Source organism: Hemicordylus capensis, chromosome 3 (assembly GCF_027244095.1).
Source record: "Hemicordylus capensis ecotype Gifberg chromosome 3, rHemCap1.1.pri, whole genome shotgun sequence".
Lineage (NCBI taxonomy): Eukaryota > Metazoa > Chordata > Lepidosauria > Squamata > Cordylidae > Hemicordylus > Hemicordylus capensis.
Genome location: NC_069659.1, coordinates 146,866,263 through 146,882,812, shown reverse-complemented (window position 1 = coordinate 146,882,812; position 16,550 = coordinate 146,866,263). Strand labels below are relative to the sequence as shown.

At 41.8% G+C, this 16,550-nt stretch overlaps 1 protein-coding gene across 4 annotated transcripts; it reads left to right on the top strand.

Moving 5' to 3' along the window:
* The first annotated feature begins 722 nt into the window (after positions 1–722).
* BIVM (basic, immunoglobulin-like variable motif containing) lies at positions 723–16,091 on the top strand. Of its 4 annotated transcripts, none has more exons than XM_053306431.1 (10): positions 723–892; positions 6,196–6,793; positions 7,234–7,360; positions 8,385–8,480; positions 8,631–8,735; positions 9,815–9,909; positions 11,874–12,006; positions 12,871–12,954; positions 13,946–14,042; positions 14,615–16,091. In XM_053306431.1, the coding sequence occupies exons 2-10, from the start codon at positions 6,313–6,315 to the stop codon at positions 14,906–14,908; spliced, it is 1,512 nt and encodes a 503-aa protein (XP_053162406.1). In that variant the 5' UTR covers positions 723–892; positions 6,196–6,312; the 3' UTR covers positions 14,909–16,091. The 4 variants fall into 4 exon arrangements, with proteins under 4 accessions (XP_053162406.1, XP_053162404.1, XP_053162405.1 ...); XM_053306429.1 differs by lacking the exon at positions 723–892 and adding an exon at positions 899–1,033; XM_053306430.1 differs by lacking the exon at positions 723–892 and adding an exon at positions 1,019–1,150.
* The last annotated feature ends 459 nt before the right edge of the window (positions 16,092–16,550 follow it).

Below are 16,550 nucleotides of genomic sequence, written 5' to 3'. Positions count from 1 at the left end.
TAGAGGCGCCCTTTTTAGTTGATCACAATGTGTTTAGTTGCTGAATCTAACTAATCAATCAATTAAATGTTTCAGCTCTAATTAAAAGCCTTTAGAAAATCTGGCATATTAATTGTTACAGTAAATAAATCCCGTTCTCTTCTTCAAGCATCCTGGGCCAGCCAGGACAGCTCCGATCATCCTGGGTTAAGAATACTGGAGCAGAAGAGAGAAGAAGTGCCTCACATCGGGACATACTATATTTCAATAGGTATTTGCTATCATTCGTTTTCGTGTCAGCCCCCGCACCCCACCCCGCACACCAAAATCCATGGGTATTTCCATCAAGGCTTGTTTCGCTACCCATGATAGTTACCTAGTTTCACAAATTTTAATATGATTTTGGTGTGCCTAATATCATTAGGCGCTGTACAAAAAGTAACAAATTGCAATCTGTCCTGCCTGCGCATTTATATTCTAATTTTAAATCCAATTCTCTTTCTGCAGTCCTAAAGCACATCTCTCGTTCAGTGCGATCAGAAGTCTCACAACGTACAGTAGGATTTTTCCCCCGGTCCGGGAAAGCTTGGATCACAGGAATGCATCCCCAAGATGCCTCAGCACTGCAACTTCCCCCGTTGCTGTAAGAAACTATTCAAATTCTGAAAAGGGGTGGCAGCAACACTTTTATTTTATTTTGGGCCAGCTAGCTACATGGTGCTTTCCCAGCCCACCTGCTGCTGCAAGCAAGCAAGCTTCAAACAGGCAAAGCCTCTCCACAGCTCTCAGCGCTTCCGAGCACCTTCGCAAGACGGAAGGATTGGCTGATGCCGCTCTCAGGCCACTGGGAGAGGGGTGTGTCCTACGTGAGACTCAAGTACCGTCGTGAGACGCGCGCGCCCCGCACGCGCAGGTGAGTTTCCGGAGGCTCGAGCGCTTCCCCACGGACGTGGCGCGCGCCTTGGAGACTGGGAAGCGAGCGACGCTGCTGCTGGTGCTGGCACCAGCCCCTCCCCTGTGCCCTGCTCTGCGAGTCATGGCCGCCGCCAAGCAGGTAACGACGAGCGGGCGTGAGGGTTTGCTGTAGGCCTCGTAACTCTCCGTGGGGCAGATCTCTGCCGAGTCTTCCTTGATGAATTCGGTGGGTCGGGACGCGTGGTGGTGCTCTTCGGTAGGCGTTGATGGCCCCTTATTCATGCTTTCCATGTTCCCTTGCCCCCTTCTTAGGTGGTGGCCGATTCTGGAGAAAGCCAAGCCCTTTGTATTTATTTCCCCCGAAATGGAAAGCCGAAGCTCTAGATGTGAGGTGTGCTGATGAACACTGAGCTTTTAAAGAAGAGGATTAAATAGATGCCTGGAGGAATTATGGTATCTAAATAGATCTAGTGGTGTGCATGAACCGCAATTTGAGCACTGGTTCGGCACTGCAGGGAGCCAGAGCTTTTAAGAGAGGAGAGCACGTCCTTACATGTTCTCTGCCACCCCATGCAGCTTCCTGCTGGGGCGGCAATCAGCCCAAGTACCCCCCTGCGGAACCAGCATGCACATGTCATCCGTGCATGTGTGGGTATAATTTGCATGGTTATCATGGTGTTGCTAACCACGCAAATGGCACCTGTGCATGCATGGATGCTATGTGCATGCTGGTGCCACGCATGGGGTACGTGGGCCAATCACCGCCCCAAAAGAAAGATGAATGTGGCAGCGGAGAGCACGTAAGCACCTGCCCTCCTCTTTCTTAAAGTTCCCACTCTCCTTCCTCCGGTGCCAAAACAGTTTGGACAAGGTGTTCGAATCATGGTTCATGCACACTTCTAAATAAAACCTCCTGGTTCAAAAGCAGTATACCTTTGAAAACTCAGGGCAATATAGTGTGGGGAGGGGAGCCATTGGGGCAATGTCTCTGCTCCCCTCCCCATACTATTGCTCTGAGCAATATAGTATGGGGAGGGGGGCAGAGCCATTGCCCTCATCCCTGCCTGAACAGAGAGATCTGACTGTCCTCTGTTGGAAATGGAGCCTTCGACTGGAAATGGAATAATGGGTCTTAGTCTGTTCCAGCAGAGGTGCTGTTACAATACTCTTTTTTTTTTTTTAACAGTCCAAGAGCTTCTAATCTTGAGAGTGATTAGAGAGTTTCTAATCTTGATAAGCTCATATACAGTTTTCCTCTTCCCCAAATCCCAAGCCTGTGGTCCAGAGGCCTAGCTAGGCAGCATTAAAATGAACTGTTGCAATTGTGTTTTATGTTTCCTTTTCAAGTTCTGATTGCTTAGCCTCAAAGAGGGTTTAATGGAGCTAGCAAAAGGCAACCAAAATAACAAGGGGCTAGTGCACCTTCTGTATGAGAAAAGGCTAGAGTACTTGGAGCTTCGTAGTAACTTTATGGGGAGAAAGACTAGTAAGAGGGTCATAGGAGTTTTATAAAAGGAATGGTGTGGAGAAAGTGCATACAGAAAAAAGCTGCTTCTTTTCATAATACCATAACTTCAGGTTACGCAAACCCTGTCTGGATGTAAACAAACAAACAAACATATATACACACACACACAGATGCTGAACAAGCCTACAGCGCTGAATGTGGGTCGGAAGTCCCGCCCTGGCACGCCACTCACCACCTCCATCGTGCTGCTCATGTTATGATGTCATTAGTCTGAAGTAGCAAATGCCATAACCATGATGGTGGATGATGCTTCTGTGATCAGCTGCCTCGGTTGCCCCAGGCTGCTTATTATGGAAGCGCCCACCATCGTGGTTACCGTGGTTTGAATCGAGCTGGCTCACACATCCCTAGTCATAGTTGGGATAGTTACAGATTATCTAGACCATTCTTGGAGAGAAACATTGTCTTTGTTTCACATAGCAGGAACAATAAGCAGTGTGTGTTATTTAAAACTGGTTCGTCAAGATGATCATAGAATTGTGAAGTTGGAAGGGACCATGACAGTCACCTAAACCAATCCCTGGTGGGAGCAGGAAACTCCTACTACACCCCTGAGAGATGTCCAGCTTCCATTTGAAAAGCTCCAGTGAAGGAGAGTGTACCACTGTGCAACAGTCTGTGCAAGTTAGGTTGTTCCATGGTTGAATGGCTCTTATAGTTAGGAAATTTCTCCTAATGTGTGCTTTACCCACAGATCTCTGGGGAAAGTGCTAGGAAAAACTACACTTCCCAGTGCTTTTGTGTGCACCTTCTAAGAGGATGTTGGGTCTCAACAGGGCTCTAGCACTTTCAAAGGCTCCCCTGGTGCTGGGAAAACCACAGAGGTGAGCCTGATGAGAACGGTCACCTCCATGCAGAGTATTTTGTTTCAGTCAAAGCTTTGCACACGGGCTTAGTCAGAGAGCTGCATTTAGAGTCAATGGGAGCTGCCACCAACTTGTGGGCCTTGCAGTGAAAAATACCATCCTAGAGTAAAATAAGATCAAAAGAATAAAATTTCATGAAATGATGTTAAAAGCTCTTATAGATGAGGAACATTGTCTAGAATTTTGTGAAGTTGCAACCCACAATGAATTAATTAATGTATTGCTTAGTTATTGGGATGAGTTTACACAACGAATGGATGTTGCTATAGGTGTGACGATTTGAAAATTCACATTTAATTCAACTTCAAAAGGCAGGTAGAGAATTCATGAAAACTGAACTTGGGGTAGGAGGGAAGAAAAGTGTGTAAATCATAACATTTTGGTGGATACAGCTTCTACAGTCCAGATGAAAAAGTCCAGTCTTTTAGTTAGAAAAAGGAAGCTGTCATATTATTCTTAAATATACATGCTGTGTTTATACCCCTGAAAACTTGCCTTTTGGCAAACAACTTGACTTTTGGCTTTGTTGTTTGGCTCAGCACCCCCATTTCTGAAAATGCCTGCAGTTTCTCCTTTGCCAAATTATGCAATCTGGCAGTGGGGGGCGGGGGTGTCAGTGAAGGCTGACACAGAGAATTTAAGTGAAAGCAATAACCAGGGCTATCTCTAGAAATTTAGGAATTCTCGAGCGACACCTTTCAGTGGGTTCCCTATGATACTGTAGTTACTGGGGGGTCAGGGAGCCATGCCATGCAGATCAGTTTAGTGCTTCAGTGTGGCCTCCTCAAGTGCAACATTTACCTAACCCCTTCAGTCTCCTACATTGTCCAGTTTCCCTGTGTGGCATGAGTTTGTATTATCTTCTGACCAGTGTTCACTTTAAGAGAGAATTCCTGGTGTTGACTACAGCTCCCAGCATCCCCAGTCAAAGACCATAGCAGCTAGGGATGCTGGGAGTTGTAGTCAACAACATCTGGAATTCCTGGTTACAGGAAACACTGCTCCTGACTCTTCCTCTCTGTTCAGACATTGCCCTGTGTAGAGTGAAAATGAAACAGTGATCTCAGTGCAATTCCTCAAGACTCTTGTTCTGAGGCCAGTCATGATAATCCTGTCTCACAATATGGACAGTACTGCACATTTTTTAATGTTGATCTGCCCATGTCAAGTCATTTTGTCATTTGGAGCTTTTAATTTTTTTATTTTATTGTCATATTGGAGCTTTTAAAGTAAGTAGGGCTTTTGTTGTAGCCTAGTTCCTTTTTGTTGTTGTTGCTATTTCATGATGCAAGCAAATGCTAGACCATCATTGTTTGATCCCGGTGAGCTTCCTCTGGTCCCCACCTAATTTTCCCTTCCCTCCACAGTGTAGCTACAAAGCTCACTATTTTTGGTTAGCAGGATATGATCTGTGTGTAGCCATCATAGTATTTCATAGCAACAACCACTGGAGTGATGCAGTGCTGGGTTTTGATAGAGACAGTGGCTCTCCCCCTACTAAATATAAGAGAATCACTACTTTACAAGTGTCTCTTTGCTCAGTTTGCAGTGACCTAACAAATTAAATAAATACATAATTTTGTTGTTTCTGTGTGATGGCTCCAAGCATCCCTAGGCCACAGTTAACGCATACAAAATATAGTCCCCAGGAATGCAGCTGCCACTTCTTGACAGTAATTTCATGACTGCTGTTTCACATTTTCAGCTACTGGGATTGTCATAGAGATGTGGCAGTTGTACCATTTGAACCAAGACGGACCCTTATATTTATTTAACATTTTTTTAAGGGCGTGAATGGGATTATTAAGGAGATTGCAGAGAAACTGAATTGAGTTCTTTGCATATGTCTTCATGGCAGAGAAACATATACCCAATCCAGAACTGAGCTTCTCAGGCTTGGGGGCTGAAGAACTGGGCCAATTTGATGTGACACGAAAGGACGTTCTAAGCTGTCTTGAAAAACTAAAAATTAACAAATTGCCAGGGCCAGATGGCATCCATCCAAGAGTTCTGAAGGAACTCAAATGTGAAATTACTGATCTATCAATAATATGTAACTTGTACTGACTATCAGGCTCTGTCCCAGAGGACTGGAAAGTAGCTAATGTAACTCCTATTTTCCAAAAGGGATCCATGGGGGATCAAAGAAACTACTGGTCAGTTAGCTCAACTTCTGTGTTGGGTAAATTGATGGAAAGCATACCTGAGGACAAAATTGTTAAACATCTAGAAGAAAAGGCTTTGCTGAGGGAGAACCAGCATTGGTTCTGCAAGAGCAAGTCTTGTCTCACTTTTGGAGCTCTTTACATGTGTCAATATTTATGTGGATAAAGGTGATCCGGTCAACATGGTATACTTGGACTTCCAAAAAGCTTTTTACAAAGTTGTCCACCAAAGGCTCTTGAGTAAACTTAGCAGTCATGGGATAAGGGGACAGGTTCATGTGTGGATTGGTAACTGGTTTAGGGACAGGAAACATATGGTTTTTAAAGGGGCTTTGACAAATTCATTGAGCGTACGTCTATTAATGGCTACTAATCTGATAGCTATAGGTCACCTCCAGCCTCAGAGGCAAGAAGCTTCTAAATACCAGCTTCAGGGGAGCAACAGTAAGAGAGAGGGCATGCCTTCACCTCTTGCCTAGGCTCCTCAGGGGCATCTGGTGGGCCACTGTGTGAAACAGGATACTGGACTAGATAGGCCTTTGGCCTGAACCAGCAGGGCTGTTCTTTTCTGTGGCGAGCCTGATTCATACCCAACATTATTCTCATTAATTTATTCAAGGGACATTCAGGGTTCACATGAAGACAAAACTGATGATGTGAAGAAGTCCTGGGTCTTTTTAAATAGGATTTTGATGTTCTGATTATCAGCTGAAAATATAACACACAACTCTTTTCATTCTAGGAACTTCAGAATCATCTTGTAAATCTGGAGGCAGCAATGTAGACAGCATCTGAGTCTAAAAGAAGCAGTGATCCACTGTCCTCTTATTGTCTTGAGAAAGCATTGTACATTCATTCAATGCCTAACATTGCAGACTCTCATCTGGAGAGTGATTCTGGAGAAAATGAGCACGGATCTGGAAGAAAAACTTCAGAAGTTAATCTACATGGTGCAGTGAAGCCGTTTTGTGCTGCTGGTGCCTCAGTTGCCACTTTGGGCTCTAGTGGGGACAGGCATTATTCATGGGGATGTCCTGTGACTCACACCCGAGAGAAGTTCTACACAATCTGTTCAGACTATGCTTTTTTAAACCAGGTTACATCAATACGCAAAAGCCCAAGTGCTACAGTTAGTGCCTGCCTACAAGACAACGCTGCCTTAAATGTTGGAAATAACTCATCTGGGTTTATGGGCATTCGGACTGGCACATCAGACATAGTTTACAATGAAGATACCAACTTAGAAAGTTTGTCTAGTAGCCTTGGAAAACTTCCACTGGCGTGGGAAATTGATAAGTCTGAATTCAATGAAATTGCTCCAGATTTGAAGAATCGAGCAGGTACAATTATTATTCAGATCAAATTTTGTTTTATCCTAATGAATTAAAAAGAGCTTGTGAAAATAGTTTTTTCCTCTGTCCCTGGTCACTTATATATTCCTGCTATAGCAGAAATACATGGACAATCTTTGAGTGGTATTCCAGTTTTGCTAAATTGTGTATCAGCATCTTTCACTTTTGTTTAAGATACAGTATATGGTAATGTCTAACCATGTTGAAGAAAACTGTTGAATTTCTAGTTTTTCTTTCATTGTTCTCCACTGACCACTGTCGTGTGTGTTTGTGTATGAGAGATGTATATAATAATATGCGTTTGTAAAACATAATTTCCTTACTGAGTGATCACTTATTTAGAGGCATTTTTCTGGAAAAGCAATTTTCTGATAAAACTTGTGTACTTTTTAATATGTTTGATATCCAGAAATTAAAATATTTTACAGGCAATATGAAGAAGCAAGTAATAAAGAAAATGTCGGTAGAAAAAAAAAGCAAACAATACAGAGAATGCCCACAGCATTACACCCTTGAAGAAATAAAACAACGAAAAGTATTAGACCTCCGGAGATGGTAGTATTCAAAAGCTTTCATCAATACTACTCAATTCTGTTTTTTAAAACCTTTTCTTTAATCAGATAATTTATCCATGCTGAATACCTGTCAATTGTTATTAGAGGAGTATTCAAATTGGCAGGAGTCTCTGTGATTAAACTAACAAAATGTATGTATTACAAGGCAGCTGCACTGACTCAAAGTGAGAATTTTGGATGTGTTTGTGTAGCCCAGTCTTCAGTAATAAATGGTGGCTTGCGTCCTGTTGGAAGAAAAGCTGAATATTAATATGGAGGGAGGGAGGAAAAATAAAGTGCTGATTCAGGTAACTTAAAATAGCTCTCTGGATCCAGGCTATAGTACATGGTAATTCCACAGCAAATGGGAGGGAGTCCTATGTTGAAGTTGCCATATTAAAAGAAGCAGGAAGTAGACTCCATTAGTACTACTTAGAATTACTTGTTTTTCTATCAAACTGTCTTGTGTACCTAGTAGGGTTTCTATGTTTAGCTTGTGGTGCTGTCTCACTTCTTGCCCCATTGGCTGTTAAGCCCAAGTGAAGGTCTGTATTTGTTACTTAAACAAACACATTATTTTGAATTAGGATATTGGTTCTCTTGAAAGGACCCATTGCTTCAGTTGTGAAATAAAGCCACAACTACATTATTTAATTTTTATTCATTGCTTTAAAAAAAAGTTCTTAAAGTACTCTACATACCGTAGCAGAATGTATGAGAAAATGGTTCCCTGTTCCAAAAAGACTTGCATTCTTTTAAAAAGTGCATGCACACATGCACCCCCCCCCCGCTTGTAACAGCCACTGGAAGGGAAGCTTTCCTGAGCTTAATATTCTTGCTCTCCCTTTTCCTGAGCTGAATATGAGAGCAACCACTTTTAAGGTGTGTCTTGCCCGGTTAGCATGGATAAATTATTCTTTATATTTTTAATTTGTGAGTAGTAAAAGTGAAGTACATTGTTTTACTGTGTCTCTCTGTGTATTATAACATTGGCATGGTTCCATTAACAGTATGTTCTTTTTCAGGTACTGTATAAGTCGGCCACAATATAAGACTTCGTGTGGGATTTCCTCTTTAGTTTCTTGCTGGAATTTCCTATACAGCACAATGGGAGCTGGAAAGTAAGTCATTCTGCAATAATTACTTGCATATGTATATTTGGAAGAAACTCATATTGGGTTCAGTGAAACTTGCATCCTAATGGAGTATGCTTAAGATGCAGTTTAATCTCTGATAATAATTTCTTTTAATGTGTTCATTTTTTTAACCAGTTTACCACCTATTGCTCAAGAAGAGGCTTTACATATATTGGGCTTTCAACCCCCTTTTGAAGAAATTAGGTTTGGTCCCTTTACTGGAAATACTACACTAATGAGGTAAAAATTTGTGTCCTTAGATTGTTGCACAGGTTTATAGAAATATTTTATTTTCAGATATTTAAACAAGTATTCATATTATTATTACTCAAACTTACATTGGTTGAGTTACCCTGATTGTACAGGGTGGCCAGATGGGCAGAATGGAGCAGGAAAAGAGAGAGACAAAAAGAGCAGCAGACGGCAGAGGAGGAAGTAGAGAACTGAAAATACAGTAGGCCCAAAAAATCAGGGACCTTAGGAATAGGAATGTGCACGAAAATCTTCGGTGCCTACGGGGGTAGCACTTTAAGGGCGGGGGAGGGTGTACTCATCCCTCCCACCGCATTTCCCCCGCTGGCGCGCTGTTGATTTTAAGCCCCTCGGGGCGGCAGCGTTCCTCCCTGCCGCCCCGTTTCCCCCGTCGGCCGGAAGTGGACGGAAGTCGTGAGCGCGCGTGTGCCCGTCGTGCGTGCACGCGTGCCCTTCTGCCATGTGCGCACGCACGCATGATGTGCGCACGTGCGCTCGTGCCTTCCAGCCACTTCCGGCTGACGGGGTGAAACGGGGCGGCAGGGAGGAACGCTGCCACCCCGAGGGGCTTAAAATCAACAGCGCGCCGGCGGGGGAAATGCAGCGGGAGGGGTGAGTATACCCTCCTCCGCCCTTAAAGTGCTAACCCCGTCGGTGTTTCAGCGCCGAAACATTTCGGAGGCCTTCATAATGGCCTCTGAAACATTTTGGGCACAAGCCTACTTAGGAAGGTCATCCATTGGAAGCAAGTTAAAAAGGAGAATGCTAGAGCAGAGCAGTAGAGACAAAAACTTGAGAGGAGAGATGCACGTGATCAGGAGTTTCCTCAAAATGAGGAAGCATGAAATTCACACACTGACTTGAAATAAACAGCTAGTCTTTGGCTGCAGGCATCTAGTAATGGGTAGTTCAAAGACACTAAGTTTGATTAGTGCATATGAACACAGCCATTTCATATGGTTTGTGTGATATTCAAAGAAGAAATAAAGGGGAGCAATACTTTTAATGTTGTGTGATGGATCACGTTTCTTGCATTTAGAATACAGAATTCTGTATTGTGTTTTCAGGTGGTTTAGACAAATTAATGATCATTTCCATGTAAAAGGATGTTCATATTTTCTTTATAAACCTCATGGGAAGAATAAGACAGCTGGTGAGACTGGTAAGTAGCTAATTTTGGAGACACTTCTCTCAAAGTGAGTTTACTGCAGCAGTCATAAAAGGAGACAGAATAGTAAAAAAATGAGGAACAGTGGAAGGAAAAACAGCACAGGATGCAATATAAGTAAATATAGGATTTTGTTGTATGCCTGCTTTATTTATTTTGTGGAAAGCTCCCATGATGGGTTGCTCCTTTCCCCCCCTCCCCCTGGTTACTTGGTCTTTCCCTCTAATTTTCTAGTGGAAGGGGCAGTTGCAATTCCTTCTGCCCTGTCCTTTTTCTCCAGTCCTGTCAGCTGTGCCCTCTCCTTCATCTTCATGGTGAACAGTCTCCATGCACAAGAGAGAGAAGGTATGTTTAACAATAAGCAGGTAGTAGGAACTGCAGCTGCCTCTTTCTCCATTTCAGGTAAAAGAAATCAGTGTGAAACATAATGGGTAGTATCCTGACTAAGTCCATTTGAAATAATGGGACTTAGTCATGACTAACGTAACTTATAACGTTGATTTCAATGATGCTTAGTCATGAGTAATTTAGTCATGGTACTACCCCATGTTTCCAGGGATAAATGGCAACCACATCTCCTTGCTTTGCCTTAAAAAAGGACTATAGATTAGCTGTAAAGATGTAGGAAGGCAGCGTTATGATATTTAATTTGTTTACTGTTAATAAGACATATTTATCTCCTGCTGCCCCATAATAGGAACATAGGAAGCTGCCATATACTGAGTTAGACCTATCAGTTTATCTAGTTCAGTATTGTCTTCACAGACTGGCAGCAGCTTCTTCAAGGTTGCAGGCAGGAATCTCTCTCAGCTCTATCTTGGAGATGCCAGGGAGGGAACTTGAAACCTAAAATGCCTAATAAAATAAAAATGATAAAGCAAGATAAAATATAGTATTTGAGGATGTGATTGAAGGTTTTAGATCTTCAATACCCTGAAGTCTGTCTTCTCGGGTGAGCTACAACCTCTAGGATAAACCAAGAGCAGCCTCTTGAGTATATCATCAGCATGCCATGTTGGCGTACTATGATGAGCTGGGATATTTCTTGTGGTTAACCCCCAACAATGGGACTTCCTTCCCAATGACCTTATTTTGGAGGCAATGTAGAACCTTTCTGGTTGGGAAAGCATATAGTGGCTGAGTGTAAGCACAGGGCAGAATTCAGACTGAGTGATTCTTATTTAATTCAGTGGTGCTTAGTATGGATCCTGTTTTATTTTGAGACATATTTTAATAATGTACAGGGGCCAAAAGGACTGGTGGCTGTGAGGCAAACTCTTGCTGGTGGCTCCCTTCTCTCCATTGATTGTCTTGTGCACATGAGTTAGCATGTGCTGGGCACACCCCTGCATTTGACAACATATGAAGGGGACTTGACCACTATAGGCAAGATGGGCCACACAGCCCTTCTGCCATCAGTGCTTTGTTCAAGCACTCTTTGGGTGTGTTCAAACTCTTCTCCCAGTGAGACAGAGAAAGAAGCACCCAGCCAGTGTTTGAACAAAGCCTCGGCTGAGAGCAGCAGAGGGGCTGTTCGGCCACTCCTCCCTCTAATGGCCACGGACAGGGGGAGAGCAGATGGATGCTTCTGGTGGCCCCTGGAGTGAGCGGAGGGTGGGGTTGAGAGCCTTTGATTGCCCCTGGAAGTACCAGGGGAGTGGGAGAGTGAGTCTCTGGTAGCCCTTGGAAGTGCTCAGGGTGCAGTGGCCCAAGGATCACATTCCTCTGTGCTCCATGGTGGCTACGTCCTGTGTCTGATAATGTGTGCTTGTGTCCTATGGATACCTTAGAAACTATGCCTTTTGCTTAGATTGTTTTGGGATTATATATGTCCCTGAACCCTTATGAGTAGAGGATGTAAAGTACTCTTTGAGTAGTTGTTGGATCTTACTAGATGTGTTCTTCTCAATACAGATGAATTCTCCTTGGCACTGGCTTTCTTTATTTTTAACTTTTAGCTTCTGGAGCTTTGGCAAAGCTTATGCAAGGACTGCGAGATGAATCAATGGCCTACATCTATCATTGCCAAAATCATTATTTTTGTCCAATTGGATTTGAAGCAACCCCAATAAAACCTAGCAAGGCATACAAGTAAGACTTTCTTGACATTCCGGATGCTATATTAGTTTTTGACTGAAATGTTTTAAATGCAGGCTTTAAGTTGTCATATGCTGGGAATATAGAGGCATTTGGAAAGTTGATTTCTGGGATGCAGGGGATTGGAGCATTACTGCAGAAAGAGCTGAATGGGAGTTGGTGAGTTTTGAAACAGTTAAAATGAAAGGCCAATCCAAAGAATAAATCTATGTGAAACATCAGATATGGTACCAAAACAGACACTAATTTTCATAATACAGGGCTTGGGTGGTATGCTAGCTATTAGAAATGGAGGAATAAAGGAGCAGGTTCTACATACTTTGTGGTGGGCAGGGGAGAAACACTTAAATTGCACACGTATGCATATTTGTAATAATAACCCATTTTTTAAAACCCAAAAGGTCCTGTTCTAAAGGCCTTCCAGGACCTGTGGAATGTTGAAGGCACATGATCCATGAAACGTTGGGTATCAGTTGAAAAGGGGGAGGGAGATTGGCCTGCTTGTACTGATAGCTTATGGTATCCTAGAGTGGGATGCATGTTGGAAAGCTAAAAACATCCCCTCCTTTAAAAGGTTAAAAAATAACCTTTTACCTTTCCCACTCTGCAGAAACCTCTTCTCTTCCACCCTGTCCTGTGTTTTAGCAATAAAGTGCTCACGCTTGGGGCTGTCAGTGAACCAGATCCAAATCCAAGTCCTTGATTGTTTTGTTTATAACACACTAGGGGGAGGTTTTAGGAGAGTGGGAAAGAATGCTAACTGGCAATATTGAAATGGAAATGCTGCCTGTTCAGAAAAGTTGAGAGTTCTTACAGCTTCATCTCATAAGTGTGTGAAAATCACTTTGTGTGCATTAGAGGGCGCCTTTTACAGCAAGAAGTGGAACACTGGATACTGATTGGAGAGCCAAGCAGAAAACACCCCACTATTCACTGCAAAAAGTAAGTGAGCACATTCTGGTGAACTTAATACAGTAAATATACACCTAGGAACTTCAGATATATCTTTGTAGAGCTGCTGTTGCGGCTTGTGCAAAAATGGAGCGTGAACACTAATCCCAGGAGTGTTTTGAATGCTCAAAGTGTGATTTTAGTTATTTTTCTGAGAAATTTCACTTTTGTCCAAAACTTGGGCAGGAAGCTTGGATCTAACCTGCATCTTATGCCTCATTTCATAAAAGGATTGATAAGTAAAATGTAGGCAAACATTTTTGTCTCAGAGAGGCCTCAACTTTAAAATAAAATTCCAGATTTGAGTGTTGTAAATTATAGCTGAGATATTTTTCTGCTGAGGGTAGTGGTTTGTTCAGAAAATAGAAATCCCTAAAATTCTGTAGCATTATTTTATGTGGTCATTAACTTTCCTTGGCCGCAGGTCTACAAATACTGATAGTAGTATTGGATACAGGAGGATGAAATTGTGTTTTCTACAAAATACCAATTTTTAAAAATAAATGTTCTCATCCAAAGCAAAATGACTTTAGAAAAAAGACATAGATTATCTTTCCTGTTCATGCAATTGTTTGATTTGGTAGTGAAAGAGGCAGAAAGAAAGGAAACTAGGTAAGGTTGAGAAGATGGAATAAGAATATGTAAAAAGGAGAGGTAACAAGTTGATGAGGGAAAATTAGGAGATAGAAAATAAATATCAGTTTTTCTAGACCTGCGTTGCATGTTTCACAGTATATTAAGTTTTTACTTTGTTTTTTAAAAAATGAGTCTGAGACATGGCATGATGGTGATCTTGTTCTTGATTTGCAAGGAAAGGGTTGTGTTCGTCATGGAATGTTGTAGGATGTTTCTACTTAAGTCTGTGGTGTTCCCTGAATCCCAAACAGCTTCATACCAGAAAATCTCCCTGTTCAGTTGGTGCATTGCATGAGATTTTCTAACAGTGTACTGAATTAGATCTTTTCTCCATCTTATTGAATAGGTGGGCAGATATCGTAACTGACTTAAATACTCAAAATCCTGAATATCTAGATATCCGACACTTAGAAAGAGGCCTTCAGTATCGGAAGACAAAGAAGGTAAGAGTTTTATATCAGTTTAGTGTGTTAGCATTTAAGGAATCCGTTAGATTCATTCATTTTGTGATTCTGTCTGTGAGAGAGAAGAACTGCTCAACTGATTTGGATGGTGGAAAACTTAATCACTGTATGCTTAGAAGTAAAGAAAATGTATGCGGGACATCAGGAAAGTATTGTAATATTGCATTTATCTTTAATGTGAGTTTTCATACTTGAATATGAAATAGCTGATGCAAATGAATTACTAAAACTACTTTTCTGAAATATTTTTTCTTCCCTCCTCCTAATAAAAAGCAAATGTTTAGATATCTGTGCTCAAAGCTGGTCTGTTAACTTTTCCACCTGCCTTCTGCTTCTGAGCAGTCTGGCCCAGGATACTAGCTATGCCTATTCCAAAACTATAATAGGCTATCCCTGAATCCCTCTCTTAGCTAGCAGTCTCTTCCTGGTCATCAATTTGATACCAAGTTCCTTAATTGCCAATTAAATTTTCCAAAAAGACTCTCAATTCTTAATACGTAAACATGGAACTAGTTTTCTTTAATATGACAAATGTTTGTCTTGATTTTTAGGTAGGAGGAAACTTGCACTGCATCATTGCTCTTCAGAGGCTTCACTGGCAAAGGTTTGGTCCCTGGAACTTTCCATTTGGAAACACTAGACAAGATTTGCAACCCCAATCGCAGGCACAGGGTATAGCAAAATCTGAGAGTGAAGACAATATCTCCAAGAAGCAGCATGGACGTCTGGGTAGATCTTTCAGTGCTAGTTTCCACCAAGAGTCTGTCTGGAAGAAGTTGTCTCATCTTCATGAAAGGCGGAACAGTGGCTTTCAGAGTTACACAGACTATGATGGGCATGATTAAAAGGAACTATTTGTGCAAAATTTATTTGTGTAATTGCTGTCGTGCAAAATGTTCCTAAGATATAAGGCTTATTATGCACAGAGTAAGGAATCAGTGTTCCCTCCAACAGGGATTCCCAGATGTTGTTGACCACAACTCCCAGAATCCCCAGTTGCAATGGTTTTTGCTTGGGGATTATGGGAATTGTAGTCAACAACATCTGGGCATCTCTGTTAGACGGAACACTTTAAGGAATGGGTAGAATTTGCAGTACAAAATGCAGTCTTAGCAAAGTATGTTTGACTAACATAAGAATAGTTATGTTGGGGATGTTGAGAGGTATAAGCTCAAAGACAAGCACAGAATATTGTATGCTTACAATCCAGTATAATCAGCAGCTGACTTGGACCATGAAAATAGAGCAAATCTAGATCAAAGCCATTTGAGGAAAACATATTACTAGAAGAAATAGATAATACTCAAAGCATGAGAATTGTTACTTTCCAAAATGATTTATTACACACACATTGTAGAATGGTGGTAAATGTATAGAGTGCTTTAATTTTTAAACACTTCCAAAAATGCAATAAGGACTTGATGGTCCAGTTCAAAACTTAGAAAGCACCAAATGTTTGTCAGTCTTATATAATTATTGGGTGGTCTCAGTTTGGTGTCCATTGGAACATTGTTCTGTATGACTTGTTTGTTTGCATTAACTGGGGACCTTTGTTGGCAGTCATTGGCATTCAGCCTGTTATAAGTCCTGGAAAGATGAGGTATCTGCTTGCTCATTTTTGAAGAGAGGAAGGAGAAAACTTTCACTGCCAGGTGTGCACTTCTGCACCTTTTTAGTGAATTGAACTCGCTTCACATTTGATGGGCTGCTTTTAAACACATCCCTCCCTCCCTGCCCCACCCTCTGAGTCTTTGGCTGCTAATCAAGCAGCCAAACCTGCAACCTTCTGTTGTACCAACACTTTCCCCCTCTTGTGCTTTTCTGGATCCTTCTCCCTTTAATTATTTTATTAAGAAGGGAGATGCTTTAAGTGCCGAAACACACTGGCAGCCTCAGTGATATACCTCTTTGGCCAGCACACTGTTTGTATTTTTCCAAACAATCATGTCAAGTAGCTTTATTTGGGAGTATATAATATTTTGTTTTCATGAAAAACATTTGAATAAAAAATAGTGGGATTAAGGAAAATTTTGTTCTTGTCTTTTTCTCTCTCTCTGGTAGTCTGGTTAAATCAAAAACAGGAGACTTAAAGCTATTCAGTCTTTTTCTAGTTCTGTCATTTGTGTATGTTCTTTTTAAAAAGTACTAAAAAGGATAACTGCTTACCGTTGATCTTAATTTATTGCTACACACACACACACACACACACACACACACACACACACACACACACACAATTAATTCCAGGACATTGCTTGCCCAAACAAGGAAATTAGTGGTTTTCCATAGCAGCTGCAAGGGAATTGAGTTGATGTCCAAAGACCTAATCACTGTGACTGCTCACCAGAGGTTTCTTCACAATGACACTTCTGTTTAAACCACTTCTATTATTGTGGCGAGGGCAGGGCTGCCCAGAGGATTTACGGGGCCTGGGGCAGATGTGATGTTGGGGCTCCTCGAAAATGACTCATACATGTCGGAGAACCA